The sequence below is a fragment of the Pleurodeles waltl genome, chromosome 4_2 (assembly GCF_031143425.1).
Source record: "Pleurodeles waltl isolate 20211129_DDA chromosome 4_2, aPleWal1.hap1.20221129, whole genome shotgun sequence".
NCBI classification, from domain to species: Eukaryota; Metazoa; Chordata; class Amphibia; order Caudata; family Salamandridae; genus Pleurodeles; species Pleurodeles waltl.
The window spans coordinates 1,049,165,406-1,049,185,014 of NC_090443.1; the positions used below are offsets into that span (position 1 = coordinate 1,049,165,406).

At 45.1% G+C, this 19,609-nt stretch overlaps 1 protein-coding gene across 1 annotated transcript in view; it reads left to right on the forward strand.

Moving 5' to 3' along the window:
* The window catches only part of P2RX3 (purinergic receptor P2X 3), a 245,389-nt gene extending 228,828 nt beyond the window's left edge, over positions 1-16,561 (forward strand). Inside the window, exons 11-12 of the mRNA XM_069233041.1 lie at positions 878-955; positions 13,077-16,561. Of these exons, the coding sequence (XP_069089142.1) occupies positions 878-955; positions 13,077-13,205 (207 nt within the window). The 3' untranslated portion in view covers positions 13,206-16,561. The remainder of the gene's footprint in view (positions 1-877; positions 956-13,076) is intronic.
* Positions 16,562-19,609: the final 3,048 nt, after the last annotated feature.

A 19,609-nucleotide genomic window follows, 5' to 3' on the forward strand; every position in this document is an offset into this window, starting at 1 on the left:
TGCCAGCAGACCCGCAGAGCTGGCTTTGCTGTAGCCGAGAGCAAAGATTAATCGGGATCTTTCATGGGCCGCCCGATTGTGGAAAACACATTTTCAGAATAACGTGCACCTCACCCATAATGATAGCGACTGGACCCCTGTTTCTTATCCTCGTGTAGTGTTTGTCTCCTTTCCTCTTCACTTGAGGCCTTCCTCTCTCCCACCTCTCTTTCTGTTTCTCTCCACTCCATCGCGCGCTCTGTTTCTCATGCCCGCACCCTGTTCTTTTCGGGCCTCTGTTTCTCATGCCTGCACTCTGTCCTTTTCCAAGCTCTGTTTCTTATGCCTGCACTCTGTTCTTTTCCGGTCTCTGTTTCTCATGCTCTGTTCTAGGCTCATGTTTCTCATGTCTGCACTCTGCTCTGTTCTAGGCTCATGTTTCTCATGTCTGCACTCTGCTCTGTTCTAGGCTCATGTTTCTCATGTCTGCACTCTCTTCTGTTCTCGGCTCATGTTTCTCATGTCTTCACTCTGCTCTGTTCTAGGCTCATGTTTCTCGTGTCTGCGCTCTGCTCTAGGCTCATGTTTCTCATGTCTGCTCTCTGCTCTGTTCTAGGCTCATGTTTCTGTTCTGTTCTAGATTCATTTTTCTCATGTCTGCAATCTGCTCTGTTCTAGGCTCATGTTTCTCGTGTCTGCTCTGTTCTAGACTCATGTTTCTAATGTATGCACTCTGCTCTGTTCTAGGCTCATGTTTCTAATGCCTGCACTCTGCTCTGTTCTAGGCTCATGTTTCTCGTGTCTGCTCTGTGCTCGGTTCTAGGCTCATGTTTCTCGTGTCTGTTCTGTGCTCTGTTCTAGGCTTATGTTTCTCATGTCTGCTCTCTTCTGTCCCCAGGGAACGGTACTCTGTGACATTATTCTTCTGAATTTCCTGAAGGGGGCGGATCAATACAAGGCCAAGAAGTTTGAGGAGGTGAGTTGGGGGGTTCTGAGGAGCCGGGGCTTTTCTCCTCCCTGCAGAAGGCTCTGTAATGAATGGGAAGTGTGGACAGAGGAGCGCACCTGCGGTACCAGCATGTCTCCAGCAGAGGGTGATACATATGTACTATCCGTCAGTTCTGTCTCCTCATCTGATGGCTCTAAAGTGATGCTTTAAGAATGGAGGATGAGGTGAAGGCCATAGACCATTCAGTTCTCGACTCCTCAGCTGTGGTTCCTAGGGTGATGCTGTGGTGAAGGTCACAGACCCTTCAGTTCTCGACTCCTCAGCTGTGGTTCCTAAGGTGATGTTGTGGTGAGAGGACAGACCCTTCAGTTCTCGGCTCCTCAGCTGTGGTTCCTAGGCTGATGCTGTGGTGAAGGCCACAGACCCTTCAGTTCTCATCTTCTCGGCTGTGGTTCCTGGGGTGATGCTGTGGTGAAGGTCACAGACCCTTCAGTTCTCGACTCCTCAGCTGTAGTTCCTAGGATGATGCTCTGGTGAGAGGACAGACCCTTCAGTTCTCGATCCCTCGGCTGTAGTTTCTAGGCTGATGCTGTGGTGAAGGCCACAGATCCTTCAGTTCTCGTCTTCTTGGCTGTGGTTCCTAGGCTGATGCTGTGGTGAAGGCCACAGACCCTTCAGTTCTCATCTTCTTGGCTGTGGTTCCTAGGGTGATGCTGTGGTGAAGGTCACAGACCCTTCAGTTCTCGATTCCTCAGCTGTGGTTCTTAGGGTGATGCTGTGGTAAAGGTCACAGACCCTTCAGTTCTCGACTCCTCAGCTGTAGTTCCTAGGATGATGCTGTGGTGAGAGGACAGACCCTTCAGTTCTTGATCCCTTGGCTGTAGTTCCTAGGCTGATGCTGTGGTGAAGGCCACAGATCCTTCAGTTCTCGTCTTCTTGGCTGTGGTTCCTAGGCTGATGCTGTGGTGAAGGCCACAGACCCTTCAGTTCTCATCTTGGCTGTGGTTCCTAGGGTGATGCTGTGGTGAAGGTCACAGACCCTTCAGTTCTCGATTCCTCAGCTGTGGTTCTTAGGGTGATGTGGGGTGAAGGTCACAGACCCTTCAGTTCTTGTCAACTCAGCTGTGGTTCCTAGGATGATGCTGTGGTGAGAGGACAGACCCTTGAGTTCTCTATTCCTCAGCTGTAGTTCCTAGGCTGATGCTGTGGTGAAGGCCACAGACCCTTCAGTTCTCGTCTTCTCGGCAGTGGTTCTTAGGGTGATGCTGTGGTGAAGGTCACAGACCCTTCAGTTGTCGACTCCTCAGCTGTGGTTCATAGGATGATGCTGTGGTGAGGGGACAGACACTTCAGTTCTCGTCTGCTCGGCTGTGGTTCCTAGGCTGATGCTGTGGTGAAGGTCACAGACCCTTCAGTTCTCTACTCCTCATCTGTGGTTCCTAGGGTGATGCTGTGGTGAAGGTCACACACCCTTCAGTTCTCGTGTCCTCGGCTGTGGTTCCTAGGCTGATGCTGTGGTGAAGGTCACAGACCCTTCAGTTCTCTACTCCTCAGCTGTGGTTCCTAGGGTGATGCTGTGGTGAAGGTCACAGACCCTTCAGTTCTCGTGTCCTCGGCTGTGGTTCCTAGGTTGATGCTGTGGTGAAAGTCACAGACCCTTCAGTTCTCGACTTCTAAGCTGTGGTTCCTAGGGTGATGCTGTGGTGGAGGTCACAGACCCTTCAGTTCTCGACTCCTCTGCTGTGGTTCCTACGCTGATGCTGTGGTGAAGGCCACAGACCCTTCAGTTCTCGTCTTCTCGGCTGTGGTTCCTAGGGTGATTCTGTGGTGAAGGTCACAGACCCTTCAGTTCTCGACTCCTCAGCTGTGGTTCCTAGGATGATGCTGTGGTGAGAGGACAGACCCTTCAGTTCTCGTCTGCTAGGCTGTGGTTCCTAGGCTGATGCTGTGGTGAAGGTCACAGACCCTTCAGTTCTCTACTCCTCAGCTGTGGTTCCTAGGGTGATGCTGTGGTGAAGGTCACAGACCCTTCAGTTCTCGTGTCCTCGGCTGTGGTTCCTAGGCTGATGCTGTGGTGAAGGTCACAGACCCTTCAGTTCTCTACTCCTCAGCGGTGGTTCCTAGGCTGATGCTGTGGTGAAGGTCACAGACCCTTCAGTTCTCGTCTGCTCGGCTGTGGTTCCTAGGGTGATGCTGTGGTGAAGGTCACAGAACCTTCAGTTCTAGATTACTCAGCTGTGGTTCTTAGGGTGATGCTGTGGTGAAGGTCACAGACCCTTCAGTTCTTGTTTTCTCAGCTGTGGTTCCTAGGGTGATGCTGTGGTGAAGGTCAAAGAACCTTCAGTTGTCGACTCCTCAGCTGTGGTTCCTAGGGTGATGCTGTGGTGAAGGTCACAGACTGTTCAGTTCTCGTCTTCTTGGCTGTGGTTCTTAGGGTGATGCTCTGATGAAGGTCAAAGACCCTTCAGTTGTCGACTCCTCAGCTGTAGTTCCTAGGGTGATGCTGTGGTGAAGGTCACAGACCCTTCAGTTCTCGACTCCTCAGCTGTGGTTCCTAGGATGATGCTGTGGTGAGAGGACAGACCCTTCAGTTCTTGTCTGCTAGGCTGTGGTTCCTAGGCTGATGCTGTGGTGAAGGTCACAGACCCTTCAGTTCTCCACTCCTCAGCTGTGGTTCCTAGGGTGATGCTGTGGTGAAGGTCACAGACCCTTCAGTTCTCGTGTCCTCGGCTGTGGTTCCTAGGCTGATGCTGTGGTGAAGGTCACAGACCCTTCAGTTCTCGTCTGCTCGGCTGTGGTTCCTAGGGTGATGCTGTGGTGAAGGCCACAGACCCCTCAGTTCTCTACTCCTCAGCTGTGGTTCCTAGGGTGATGCTGTGGTGAAGGTCACAGACCCTTCAGTTCTCTACTCCTCAGCTGTGGTTCCTAGGGTGATGCTGTGATGAAGGTCACAGACCCTTCAGTTCTCGTGTCCTTGGCTGTGGTTCCTAGGCTGATGCTGTGGTGAAGGTCACAGACCCTTCAGTTCTCTACTCCTCAGCGGTGGTTCCTAGGGTGATGCTGTGGTGAAGGCCACAGACCCCTCAGTTCCTAAGCATCCATGGTGACGTTGTAAGGTCGCTATATGTCATCCTTCTGTCTTCCCCTGCACTTCCAGGCGGTCCTGTGTTTGCTTGAAGTGACTTTTGAAACTGAGACATGGATCGATGTATTCCTCCAGGGTTCTGGTGTAGCACTAGTAAATATTAATGTTAAACGTGAAGCAATATTATTTAAATTAGCCATATACAGATGACGTTTTTGTCGAGCGCAGGCCCTGTACTGAATTGTGCTCTGGAGCTGCTGGGCTAACAAACATGATACAGTCATTGTGGTGCTCGGCCTTTCCTAAAATCCCTCTTCTCCTCAAGTCTGTGGAGCCAGAAGTGACATTAACAGAAAAGAGGCTCCCCTGGCCCCCCCCCCCCAAGACTGACAAACAGAGACCTCAAAGACCACAGTGAAATAGTTAACAAAACAAACAGGCCTTGCAGCCACCGAAGGATGGGCAGTGAAAGTAACATCACATGTCCTTTAACACCAGTGACATCACAGGAAGTGACGCCATTTGATCTTTGACCTGCTGCAACCATGCCCTCCGCCCTTTCTTGAGTGTCTTTTTTGTTCTGTCTCTCTCCGATCTTTCTCACGTTGTCTCTTGCTCACCCCATCATCACCCCTTCTCCTAGGCTGTCCTTCCAACAGCTCACATCTCTTCCCCTGTCTCACCGCTGTCAGGTGCTCTGCCCTTTTGTACCTGTCTCCAACCAATCGTACTCACTTGTCTGTCTCTTTCTCAACTTGCACTCTCAGCTCTATATCTCTCACACTTCCCCCTCCCCAGTTCTTCTTCAGCTGTTTTTTCAGACCTGTCTCCCATTCAGCTCTGTCACTCTATCACCACTAGATCAATTGCCCTCCTTATTTCAGGTGTCACTTGCCCACCTCCCCACCTCCCCCCTCTCTCGGCTGTCTTTTTAACCTGCACATTTATGGCACTTCTTTTTCACCTGTCTTCCCTTCTCTCTGGGCTGTCACTCTCTCGTTATTGTATATAACATCTCTCTCAGATCTCTCCCCCACCCTCTGACTCTTTCTGAACAGTCTCTTTCTGAGTAACTCTCACCTGTCTCCCAACTCTGGGCCTCTTTATCACTTGTCTTACCTGCCCATGCCTGATCTGTACCTTTGTAACAAGTCTCACCTCCCTCCCTCGGCCTCTCAGTGGGCTGTCAGCAACTGTCTCTTTATCACTTTTCTCACACCGGTCTCTCTCTCTCTTCCTGTCTCTCTCAGCTTTCTCTTTCTTATCTGCCTCTAGAAAGGTCACATCTCTCATCTGTCTTCCCCTCTCTGTGTCTGTCACCGGTCTATGTGTCTATCACCTAGTGTTCCTACATTTCTCACTCCCTTCCTCACCCATCTATCGGCCAAATACACAAAGGTAAAATTAGACCAAAAGTCTAACTTAAACCAAAAGTCAAATTGTACTACTTTTTGGTATTCGCAAAGGTAAAGTTAGACCAAAAGTCTAAGAAAAACTAAACGTCTAACTCTGCTACTTTTCAATATTCGCAAAGGTAAATTTAGATCAAAAGTCTAACTTAGACCAAAAGTCAAACTTTAATCCTTTTCTGTATTTGCAAAGGTAAAGTTAGACCAAAAGTCTAAGATAAACTAAAAATCTAACTTTACTACTTTTCTGTATTCAAAACAGTAAAAGAAGACCAAAAGTCTAACATAAACCAAAAGTCTAACTTTACTACTTTTCAGTATTCACAAAGGCAAAGTTGGACCATAAGTCTAACCTTACTACTTTTTGGTATTCACAAAGGTAAAGTTGGACCAGAAGTCTAACTTTACTAGTTTTCGGTATTCAAAGAGGTAAAGTTAGACCAAAAGTCTAACTTTTCTGCTTTTCGTTATTTAAAAAGGTAAAGTTAGACCAAAAGTCTAACATAAACCAAAAGTCTAACTTTACTACTTTTCAGTATTCACAAAACGTGATGTAATTGAGAAAGTGTCCGGCCCTACACTGTGGGTATCACCCATGCAGGGCACCATGAAGCTTGAACTACCAGGTGCACTACGCATCTGCATTGACATGAGGCTTACTAATAAAGCCATACAACATGAACAGCGGATCACCTCCATTATCAATTACCTGTTCCATGATATAAATTCGATGCCGCCACCAGCTCCTTCAAGACAAATACAATTGCTGCATCACAATATTTTCAACACTTTGGTCTGCGCTGGTACAAGCACTTACATTTTTGGATTTTCTCCGCAGTGGAGGTGTTCCAAAACACTATCAGAGAAAAGCACTATCAGGATTGGTAGGGGTCCTTAATGTCAGTAATAACATTCTCATCTACACCGACTCAATTCAGGAAACATTACCAGAGACTGAGGGGGCCCTATGGAGGCTATGCAAGTGAGCCTTTCCCTACACTGCCAAAAATGTGTTTACTTCACACTCGAAATTGAATTCTTTGGCTACGTCTTCTCCGGGGAAGGTGTCTGTGTAGACCCTCTAGAGGCGGGAGGTAGAAAGGAAGCAACACAAACACTGGGGATAGTGGCAAGTTCTGATTAGTTCAATTCAATTCATCTTTATTCTGTCTGAAAGAAAACCATAAAAGATAGTACATAAAACCTTTAAATCTTAGTTCATCAAAAGATGAACATACTCCAATTTGTTAATAAAAAAGGAGTACAAACAGTTCCTATGACAAACCAATTAATGGATAAAATATAATTTTATTAAATTTGGTGCCATCTTGAGGACCTCCTTAGGAAGGCTTTCCCTAATTCTCACAGCATTATTTACAGAGCTCAATACAACAAAACAGATGGGCAAAGTTGGTAGAGATTGAAGACAGAGGAGGGCAGGTCAACATTTTGTAAAATTTCAAACAAGATGTTTTAGAAAACGTGCTCTCAGTATTTTATAATACTTACAGAAAATTACAAAGTGCAAGGTGCTTTCTGTGGAGATATCGTAACAAATAAAGACTCTGGGCTTGATTTAGATATTAGCAGATAAGTTACTCTGTCAAAAAAGTGACGGGTATCCCGGCTGCTAAAATCTAAGTCCTTTAGGATATAATGGGATTTAGATGTCGGCGGATATGATATCCATCACTGTTGTAATGGAGTAATTTGTCCACCAAAATCTAAATCAGGCCCGCTGTTCTCATAAACCAAAGACCCATTTTGGGATATGATGCTTTAAAATGTACTGTGTTCAATTGAAAATGAATTTGAATAAAACAATAAAACGCAATTCCTTCACCAAACAGAATCATAGCATGGGCTGAATGTTGGCGTAATCATTTGACTCTATTCCCTGACAGCCAAAACTAACACTGCCCTCTTCAGTAAACTTAGCCCAAAGCAATATGCGAGAATCTGATAAAATTCAACCAGGGTATTTTAAAAGCAGGGAAAAACAGACTATTCAAGCTACTTCCAGGTTTTGTCCAGATGGAACACTCTACTTTCATCAGTTGTCATCTGATGTAGCAGCAGAAGTGCATTTCCTATTGTATATCATGCACATATCTCTCATAGGTATTGACCCAAGTTTGGAGACAAACCTAAAGATGTCAGCAGAGGTTTTGTTTAATTGCTGTTTCTTGAGAAGCATTTGAAATCTCCTATTTCCAGAGCTGTGAAATAAAATCCCCAGGTGTCAGAAAGTGTCATCTCTGGGCATCAGTACACCTTTGGTAGCAAATGGAGGTATGTTGGGTAATCCCTCACTACAGACCATTAAAAATATTTTACTGATGGCTCGCCCTTAGATTTAGGCTTTCCATGAAGAGTGTAAAGACATCCAATAACAGTTATAAGCCATTTGCTGTACATGCCGTAAGGACGGCGTTGTGTGCCTACATAAAGATAGGGATTGGACGGACACTGATCCTTGGCAGGTGTTCAGTAGAGCTCCTTCAAGACCGTTTTCGTAAAAGGTAAACAAGAAGGGGGCCAAAACGCATCCTTGTGTTACCCCACTTTTTACTCAAACCGGTCTCTTATATTCTGTACTTGGGCCGTACCGGACCCTAGAAGTGATGTTTGGGTATGAAAAATTCAAGAGATGGATCATTTCAGGATCAGCCTCAAGCGACCTCATGATATTCCATAATTTGTCGTGACCGACACAATCGAGTGTCCATTAATCCCAGGTAGAAAAGCTGTTCTTTGCCATGGTGCATGTGCCTGTAAGCAATTCATGCACCCCGGCAATTCATGTGCCTGTAGCATGTGCCTGTTAGCAATTCAAGGTTAAGGCACTGCTCTATAGTGCCCGAGCCCTTCCTAAACTCTAAGTGTAAGTACAACACAATTGAATTTTCTTTGGCCCATGTTTCCAATCTCTCCAAAAGGATTCTGCCAAGTATGCTTACAGAAGAATCCAAAAGGGAGATTGGGCGATAGTACTGGGGTTCTGAGCTATTGCCTTTCTTAGAGACAGGCACTATGACAGTCTCATACCTCCTTTCCCATAACTATTAAGATATAGCAGCCCATAAAGTGCTATTATCCTAATCTATCCGTGGTCACCCCATCAGGACCCCCAGCTTTACCCGAAGGACTTTTATTCAGGGCCAAGTAAATATCATTAAAGGTGAACTGTAGGTGACTCTCAGATGGTTCTAGCTATCACAAGGATCTAATTTGGTGCCTATAAGGCCTATATCCAAGAAACAGTTGCCATAATCATTTAACCAGCATTCTTCCGGGAGCCCCAACTCAATAAATGGAATATTTGCTTCCTAAAGTAGGGGGAATTAACAGTATGCCAAATAGAATGGTATCTATGCTTCACATACCCTTTCAATATTCTCCCACGCCTCCTTGATTTTATTTTTCAGTTCTTCCAAAACCTTTTTATATTTTAATCTGCACGAGGCAATTGTCCTTTGACCCTGGTTTTATTGTTTAGTGCATTTTTTTAAATTGTTATGAGACCTCCTACATGCATGATCACACCAACCCTTAAGGTGGCCTTTCTTTGACAGTCTATTATTTAATAACTGAGGGCCTAACTCACAAGGGACCTCCGCAGTCACCGCCAGGGTCCCACACTAGTGCCAGGACCTCTACAATGGGAAACTGCTGTATGGAGGTCCTGCCACGAGTGCAGGGCCCCCACCACAACTGCGAGACCTCCGCCATGACTGCGGAAGCCCTTTGTGAGTTAGGCCCATGGTGTCTGTAATTGCACACAGAGATACAAATGAAGCAATAGCTTTATGAGGACAAGTATGACCGATCAAACGCACTTTACAATAATTCAGATTATGAGAAATTAGTTCAGGAGAACCCTTTGTGGAGTCAACCCCTGACCATTTGATACAAGCCCCATTGGGTCGAACAGCCTCCATGTTGGTAACAGAGGCCTCAACTTTGCTTCCAGTTACTTCTATATCCAACTCTACCATGACCATGTTTTGGTCACTTATACTGGTTGGGACAACATCATATTGTTTCGTAAAGGGAGCTAAGTTATCTGAAAGTAAGAAGTGATCAATCGTACTTGTATCCCGTCTTCCTGTAAATATGAAGATATGGAACAAGCTACCCTTTCATCAACAGACCCCCCAACTCTTCCAGGGTTCCAAAAGTCCCTGAAGACCTGGCTATTCAGCAAAGCCCCTGGATTCCGTCACGGGTGACAAGTAGTGCTCTACCAATCTACTGATTGATTGATTAACTGACATCTGAACGCTTGTGTCAACTATATAGCTTATGTTGAGACTCAAAAATGGGATTGACCTTCTCCCTTGCAGGCCACAAACCTGGTATCGTGCCAAGGCCACGTACGTGATATTCATGGAGGACGTGATACGATTTTCTAAATTATGTTCCAACACTGAAGCTACCTTCACCCGGAGTGAACCAGAAAGATTGTTATTAAAATTTACAATTAACAAATGAGTACCTTGTGTGATTTCCAGGCAGAGAAGTTGATATAAATGGGAATTCAAATTAGACCACAACATCTTCGCTGATTAGAGGATTGACACTAATATTGCTCAGTCCGCTTTCGCTCTCCCTGAGGTAGAAGGTAATGTTGGGGAGTCATACACTCTGAACCCACTGACATGAAAGCTGTTGACTGTCCTTGCTTCTGTGTGACAAACAATATTAAACCTTGTTATATGAGTTATCTAACCACTGTTTGTCTATTTATTAAATATCCAAGCCACTTTCCAAGTTAACAAAATAATTGCACTTTCACCTGGTTTACCTGTGGTGGACATTTGATGGTGCAAATAATCTTATCTGACCCCCTTGCAGCTCATTCAAGACCACTTTTAATATCTACAGTTTCCAAAAAATTAAGGAAAGTTGTGTGTACATTGGTCATGTTATGTCAATCTAAGTTATCAATAGTAGAACGTTGATAAAAATGGTTCAGAATGGTGACATTGTACATCACACCTTCCTCCCTTCCTTCTCATTCTGTTCATAGACTTTTCTTAAATTTCTAAAATCTTCGCACTTATAAAAATACCTCAGGAGGACTGCTATGATTCGACTCGATTGTGGTAATTCGCTTAGTTCTACCTGAACATTGTCCATCCCCTTGATGTGAACTTCTGACAAAGCCATCAAACAGGTCTCTGACCAAGCCCCCAAAGCAGCATCAACCAGGCTTGGGGATTTGGATCAAGCCCTCCCCTGATAGGTGATGTTGGCCACTGTGACCTTGTTGTCAGTTCTCACCAGAATGTTCTTCTGATGAACTTAATGATGGAAGTGCAGCAAAGATCTCAGTAGCACTGTGAGTTCCTTCCACTTTGAAGACTTGTGGTTTATGTTATGGAGCAACCTTTCACTCACAGCCAGGAGGGGTTCCTTTGCTGCCTGCAAAAGGGAACGGGGCCGTCCGGAGGGCGGGAGCCGCAGGGCCTAGACTGAATATACCACAAATGTAGGTGGCTTGTGTCACTAGGAGCCTTCTGAAAATCCCCAGAACTATGAGAGGTGATTTACAGGATCAGAAGAGGACTCTCAGTATTTTGAATATTTCTGCTGAGCTGGTAATGGCTTAACACATCCAAGTAACATAAAATAGTGTTTTGTTTGGATTTTCTGCCTGTGGACTCTGGGAAAAGATAAGACATTGGTTTTCTATACCTTCTGCTCCTTACAAATATGGAGGTCTGGTGCATACTGGGCTTTACCACTTTTAGGATGGATTTAATTTTTGTAAGTATCAGTGAAGCAAAGTAGTCAAAGGCATTGTTAAACTGCTTGTGATTAACTCCCTGGGTGGGGATCTGGCTGAAAACTGCTTTGGAAAAGGATAAGTCAATGTCCATTAAATGCTTGTCCGAATGCATCGGACAAGACTTCGCAGAGCTTTGCTCTTGTTGGTTGAATTTGCACAAGTTCAGGGTGAGACGGTCTAGTGTTTGGCCTAGGGTATAGAGGGGGATCCCGGATGTTGGGTGTAATGTCTAGGCTGCAGATTGTGATCTCTAATGATTTCTAGTTTGTAGAAGTGGAGGGAAGTTCGGAAGTGTAAGAAGTCAAGAAGGGTTTTAGGGCAAATGTAGTTGGGGTTACAAGCCCACAGGTTCAAGCCTTGCAAAGAAACTTTGTTTACAAACAGGAGGAGGGGAGACCATCTCGATGCCACTGTCAAGGAAGTGAGAAGCTGTCTTAGATGATGTGTAAAGTATGCAGGTTTTGGTGCTGTCGTACAGTTTTTTCTGATCACTATGAAACGCAGTCAGGTTGGGAGACACAAGACACATCAGGGGAGAGGGGGTGGTGATGCCTTCAGGGTGCAGCTTGTGGACAGTCTTGGTTCATCGATCTCAAACGAGGTGCCGAAGGTTATTGCAAGAGTAGAGTAGCATAATGATGGAAGAGAGGGCCGCGGCAGGTGGTACTGCCCTATGCGAGAAGTGATGCACAGCAAAATAAAGTGGGACCGCAATGACTGAACAAATTAACAATACAGGAAGCCACAGCACAGAAGCAAGGGGGCTTATTTATAAGCCCCTGGCACAGCTGGTGCGTCACTTTTTGTGACGCACCGGTGGCACCTAGTGCAGGCCCAAATCTATGAGGCCATGAAAAGCCACCTCTCTTGGCTTTGAAAGGCGTCATAGATATGGAGAAAAGCAAGTCAGCACAAATCACTGCGTTGCCTTACTCTGCACCAGGGGGGTTTCTGTGGGTGTTGTGGTGGGTGTTCTCACGCTACACCAATGGATCTTGACACATTCCAACATTTACAAGGCCATTTAAACCTGGGGATGCGTCAAAATCTTACGCCTCCCCAGGGGAGTCACAACAAGGAGAAGTCTCTTTATATCTCCTTGTTGTTTCCTCTTTCTATGTGTGCTGCATTCTGCATCACGCGTAGAAAGAGGAAAACAGATCCCTGGATTGTTTTTGTACAGGAAGGTGTGCCTTACTGCACAAAAACAATCCTGATGACAACACAGACGCCCTTGCATAATGTTGCAAGGGTGCCTACGTTGGTACTAGGCATCAATTTGTGCACCAGTGCAGGGGGAAAGCACAGAAATGTTCTGTATCTTGCAAATGAAGTGCATTTCTGCCTTTCCCTGTGGCACAGGGCAGCACAGCAAGGTCACAAGCTGCACTGCCCTGTGCTACAGGGATGTAAATATGCCCCAATGTCTTTTCAGGGAAGTACTCAACAGGAAGCAGTCTGTTAAAGACAGGAAGCACAGGCTCTCCCAGATCTTTTCCAGTTAGAAGAGTGATGTGATTCCAATCCAGAGTGGAAACTAAAAGACAGAGTGAAATTAAGGGTAAAATTGCCTGGTTCATCGAGTAGGCATTAGGGTGGAGGTTGGTAGGAGCAATCAACACACGTCCTTGCCTATTAACTATGCTGTCATCATCAGGCTACCCTGGGATACTCTAAAGGGAAATATTACTTGGTCCCACAATGGTGGCTCCTGGACAGAATATGTCATGCTCTAGTCAACAGTAAGGAAGTTGTAGCTTGAAGTGGTCAGGAAAATCCCAGACTCAAATAGGTGGCAAACAAATATCAAATACTCAGTGATTTCCTCTCTGAACTTCATTTCTCTTGATCCCTTTGCAGGTAACAGAAGTGAGCCTCAGGTCCGCGTCCTCCAATAACACCGAGATGTACAAGAGCAACCAGACCCTTTCCTGCAGAATCGATGAGAAGCGATCCACAGACTCAGGGGCGTTCTCCCTTGGACACTGAGGGCTGGCCTGCAGGTCAAGAAGCCCACCTTCTAAGCCACCTCTTAAAGAGAAGACTGTGTGGAGTCCCCACCTGTGCACTTACACAACCAGTAATCCTCAAAACCACGTAGAACTCTGTAAGAACCTCTTTTTGCAAGCTCTGTCCTCCACGGTCAACGTCAATGGACTTCTGAACCAGTCTCTTCTGCATCGCATAGAGCAGTTGTTCCTCACTATAGGTCATATACACTCTAGATTATTCTGCACTTGTCAGTATTCACAACTTGGTACCTACCGATCCACATTGTGATTCAATTGTCTTCTTCATGCAACCATAGTACACAACTAGTTTATAATTACTGACCTCCCTCATCCAAGACACTTGCACGTAAAGTGACTCTTTGTGCTCTGATTCCAACCATCCTGCATTTCAAAGGTCCAAAGACCTCCACACTTGAGTTCTTTGTAATTGACATTTCTTGGCTTTCCACAAACAATCAAAATATACACTTAACTGTATTCCGTACCATGACAATTCCCACCTGATGATTTCACCAATATAACCAGATCAAAACCCAATGTGCACCTACATGGCACCTGACAGGCATTTCATGTCCAGTTATCTAGTAAACAGAGTTGTCAGTGACCTTTTACATTTAAATGTCTTCTCCAATGGACACACAAGGACGTTCCAAATCCAATTCTCAATTACGCGTGACAGCAACAGTTTTCAAGATCTAACCTGTGGGTAGTTATCTGCCTTCCTCATTCAGGGCCAGCCTTACATATAGATGCCCTTTTACTCAACCTGATAGTGTAAAACCTCTTTCTACAATCAATGATCAGAAACACAAAACACTCCGCCATACACGAGGCCTGGTGCACCCACCAATTTGTCACCGCTGATGGTGCTCTGATGTAATGAGTAGCTCTGAAAAACAACCATTCTTACATTATCCCACAAACATCCATGTACAACTTAGAATATCTCCAGCATATTCTGACATTTGTAGACTTGGCTTTCTGTGTGATTCAGATCTCTTGAGTCATAATTTGTAAAAACCTACAAGCCCAAACCTAATCTATGCCACAACGTGACCAAAATGAGCAACCTTACCATCAACAGGGACCTCCAGTGACCACAGCCATTTATTTTTTATCAACACAGCTTGTTCAAAGGATTGTCACTCATGTCCCTGGTCATCACATATGAGCCCATTAGGGTTGCACACAGTCTGAAACACTGGCTGAACCTCATCACCAAGAGAAAGCTTTCACAATAGAATACCTCACCCACCCTGAGGACTGGGAGGGATTTGATCATCTTCAGAAATACCTCGAACTCCTCAAAAGAGACAACCCCAATGTCTTCACCAGTGCGCCCTTGTGCTGTTCTAAAGAATAATGCCAAGCGTGTAGTGATTTGAGTCTCAGGTGATTCCAGTTTCCTAAAAGGGATTATCCCAGGATCTTCAGCACAGGTGGGCTGAGCCTCCTCACTAGGCAAGATCCCCCCACTCCCAATCCACACCAAAGGCGAATGCATCAAATATATTCAGATGGCATCATAGTGCCCAATGTGGAAAATTCAGTGGGGATGCCACTGTTGCATGCCATGGTCTGTGACCTCCCTGGCATATGTCCACTGGCCGGTGGACCAATGTAGAGATGTTGCGGGCACGTGAAGCTGAAAAAAAACAGACACAAGCTTCACCGCCCACCCATTGGCTATGTCACAGGGACAGCTTAGTCTGGAAAGAGCATCTGATCTCCCAGATGCCCTGGTAAGATTATTTTAGCTAGCAGCCCCCTGTCACATCCCCCCCACAACCTGGGTCTGAGAAGTCAAATGCCATTTATTCCAGTGCTAATTAGCACGTTGGCAAAAGTGGATAATAGAAAATTGAATGCAAAAATGATGCCCAGCATTAAAAAATAATTCTAAAAAAATCCTACACGCTTGTCTGCTGTTTTGAGGACATGTGCTCACTCCCTGGATACCTCAGCTCTTCAAGTGTTTGCAGCCCAAGCCTTCACAACAGTCCTATTGTGTATTCATCCTTCACAGTGACAGCACTGCATTTCCTTACAAGGCTAACAGGTAAAACACAGGCTACTTATACTGCAGCAGCATTAAATGTGTGAGCAGACAGTCCTTGCAAGTGTGGAGAGACAGCAGTTGTTCCCGAGGATGTTTGAGGAAGTAGTTGTAATAATCACACATGCAGACAGCACTATACCAACAATGAGAACTGTTTCACACAGCATCCTACACATTAAAGTTAAACAAAGTATTGCTAATTGTAATGACCTCTATACGTCTATACCACACAAGCATTTAAATATATCAAAAGCCTGCAAGCTTTCATATCAAGGTGAATTAATACAAATGCCTATATTATGATAGCATAACAAGTGATGGGGCAAAGGTCCTTGGTCATCGGGGCTGACAACACGTCCTCCAAATACACCTTCTTGGCATTACCAGAGAATATGGCCTATTAACCACACTTCACTGTATCCTCACTGAAGGTGGTCTGTGCACCTATCCAAGAGATGGAAGCTACATCCTGAGGACGGTGGTCTCTGCATTCTCCCAAAAGATCATCTGAGATACGATTTCAATGTCCTTAGCAGACATGATCTCACCATACTTACCGTAGACGACCTTTGCTTCCTTCCCAGAGATGAACGCAGTGTCTTCCAGGTATCCAATCTCAGCATCCTTCCAGAGGAGGATGTTGGCTGCCCCTACAGCGGTGAACTCAGAGTCCTCAACAAATGTCATCTTAGAATTGTAAATACGGATAATTTAGATTTCCTCGCTGCAGATGATCTCTGCTCCTCTACCCGAAATGATCTCAGTGTCTTCTCAAGAGGCGAGGTCAGCGCCCGCCCAAAGGATGCTATTTAGATCCTGTGAGAAGAGTGTAGTAGATGCAAACCGAACACCGTAACCTGAGATCATCTTAATTTCCTTGCCAGAGCTCTTCTTAAACTTCTGACTGGAGATGAACTTGTTATCCTAATCAGAGATGATTTCAAAGCTCTCACAAGGGATATGGTCCTACCATTGGTGGAAATCTGGCCAGCACCATGGGTGAGAGGTTCTCAATATGTCTACTTCTGCCTTTCTCCTCGAAGTGCCTGGCCTCTGTCTATACAAGTGTAGACCCATGGAGATGTCACTAAATCTGAATAAACCAGAAAAGGGTTCTCCCTCTGTGCATGTCAAATTATTCTCTGATGGGGGTTGTGGGACCAAGTAATCACACTGAGGGCAATGCACCAGGACTTGTATATTCTGTCTTGCTTCTTTATGCAGTATCATTGTAACCTAACTTTTTTTTGACAATAAAGATTCATTTTACCTTCCTTTGATGTTTTCTTCCCACACTCATGTGGTTGCATGTATATAAGGTGGAGAAATGTAGCTATTGCATACGCCAGATATTGAAGCAGGAGCGGAAGATTTAGTTCACCCAGAAACTGCCCCCATCCATTACAAACACCTGGGAGAAAATATAACATCAGCTGTCATTAATGGTTTACAAAAGCCGGGAAATGAGGGATGGGATGAAAAGCTGCAGGAGGGGTAGATGCAGGAGTACTACCTGTGAAAATCAGGTAGGACGCTGGCTTTCATGGCAGTGTGAAGTTTGAAATGATAAAAAACACAAAAATATTAATCACACTTCTCAATTTGAGTAAATGTATTTTTTAATTTAAATCTATTATTTTTAGCACTGTGAAACAGACCGATGTATTTTGCACTGCAATTGCATTCTGTCATGGTCTACTGCTCTGCAGTACTTCTGTTTGTGTAGTATGAATCAATGGACCCCGAAGAAGCTCAATGATAGGCCGAAACGTGTTGGGCATTTTGTGCATTTAGGGCTGTTCCTGAATTTAATGGATTTTGTATATGTTTGATTGGTGATATGTTTTTTTTCATTTTGTTTTTAGTGATTTACTGGACTTTTAGAACTGGTAAATAGGCCCTGATGAAGGGATTTTTATCGTGAAACGTGTTGGCTGATTTGTGCTTGGCCAATAAATATATTACGAATATATTTTTCTTTTTGCCCCTCACAATTCTTTCTGTCAATGAAATTTTGATACTGTGTTCATGTGGTGACAGACAGGGACATCCGGAGGGAGCATTTGTTGCTGGTCTACGCGAATCTGCCCCAGTTGTGAATTAACTTGTTTCTTTCCCTCATGGTCTAAGAGTGAAAATGGTGTAGGATCATTACTCGAAGCATAGGGCATTGAGAAGGAATGCAGAGGGAGGATGGGAAGCATGTGTTGCAATGTGCGGTCACTCTTCAGACTCCTAGAGCCCCTGATAATTCACAGGGTGGTCTTGGATGCAATGAGATGCAGGATGAGAAATTAAAAGTTACCATTAACACACATTGTAATGGGTTTGGGGCAGTTCTGTGACCCAGGTATTATAGAAGATAGAATTAGAATTTCCAGAAATCTTAACCAGAGGATAGGAGACAATATCAGACAAATGCACAGAAATCTTTAAGTCTCGATGAAAGGGTTCAAGGTCTTTAGAACCCATATGTTGCTGTGCATGCCGAACAAGAGGTCATTGGATACAGGGGTGTAGCTTGGGCAGTAGGACTTGGGTTTGGGGTGAGCTTCAGATTCTCCAACAATTCCGCTGGCATACCACGTCAATCTTATTCCACAAAGGCCCTGATTACGGGTTGGGCAGGGTGGAAGTCCCATGCAGACTTTGGGCCTGATTGAGATTTGGGCGTCCGAGTTACTCCATCATAACAGTGATGGATATTCCATCCGCCGACATATAAATCCCATTATATCAGATGGTATTTATATTTTGGCGGACGGGATATCCGTCACCGATGTGATGGAGTAACTCATCCACCAAGGTCTCAATCAGGCCCTTTCTGTCCACCTGAGTCCGCTGTGAGTACCACTGAGTTTAAGGTACCGCTCTCCAGCAGTCGAGTGGTTGGATCGCCCGCTGATCCCCTACCTCCTACGTTACATAAAAAGCTGACATCAATCAAAGAGTGGTCTCCAGACGTGGTTACCTCCTCCCTGCAATCCGAGGGGCACATGGGCCATTGAAACAAGCCTAAGTGTGGCCATTAGTGGAAAAGTCTTCTGTCGATGCTGACCATTTAGCCGTGGGCCAATGTTATAGCTACCCTATAATATGAAGATGCTGGAGAAGGAGCAGTTTGTTGAGACAAACCATATGTTGCGTCCTTTACAGATGGGACTTGGCCCAGACCATACCACAGTATTAACCGTATTGTCATGTTGCTGACTCAAATGCTTCGGCAGGTCGGATAGTGACTTATTTATCAGTGGCATTTGATACGGTGGATCACTGTATTCTAATTGTTAGACTAGTCCAGTGTTTCCCAACCTGTCACCCGAGGACCTCCTCAGGTGGTCCGCGACAGCTTAGAAAATGAAATATTCTTAACAGATTAGGTCCCCAGCTTTCAGTAATGACTCAGTGGGGGGGTCCCCGGATTCCAATAATGATTCAGTAGGGATCCCTGGGTTCCAGTAATGATGAAGTGGGGGTCCACCAAAATCAAAAGATTGGGAACCACAGGACTAGAGAAACTGAGCATAAAAGATCTAAGGACTTTCTATCAAGCCGCGCCTACAAGATCTCCCTTCCACAATATGATTCAGTGTACAGTGGGGGTGCCATTCTCTCCCTGCTGCTGTTTCAATCTTTATATGACACCTCTTGATTCCCTGATTGAACCAGGTGGTTTTGGCGTGTTCTCACATACAGATGGCACCTGGAATATTGTGCGGATCACTCGGACGAAGAAGATACCGAAAACCAGGTACCGGGTTCTTAACTAGAGACTTTCTTATTGGTGGCTAACCATCTTTCTTGTCCCCTGACTGCCGACAAGAAAGGAGTTCAGAAGTCCAGATTTAAGTGGTATCGTCCTGCTGGGTACTAAGGTAAACCAGTCAGGAGCTACTAACCGTACTGAAATTTCAACGCAAAACAATGGACGGTGGAGCTTTGTCGGCGTTGGTTGTCACATATTATAATACTCACCTCTTGCATCTGAGAAGTGAGAATAACCTATGTAGATTCTGGAAAATACTGGAAACTTTCCTGTTCCCCACTATCTAGGCCTCTCTTACTACAACAACTGGTCATGGCAATTGTTTTATATATTTTGGAACAGAGCCAAGAAACCCTCCAAATCAAACATACACATTTGCAGAATAGATGAACATGCTAGGAATGTGCATTTGATGGACCCACAGATATTCACGTGTTGCATGTTTAATAACACCTGTTTTCGTTTCCAAAATAAAAAAGGGCCTGATTTAGATTCAGCAGATGGGTTACTCTGTCACAACGCTGATGAATATCTAGTCCGCCTAAATATAAATCCA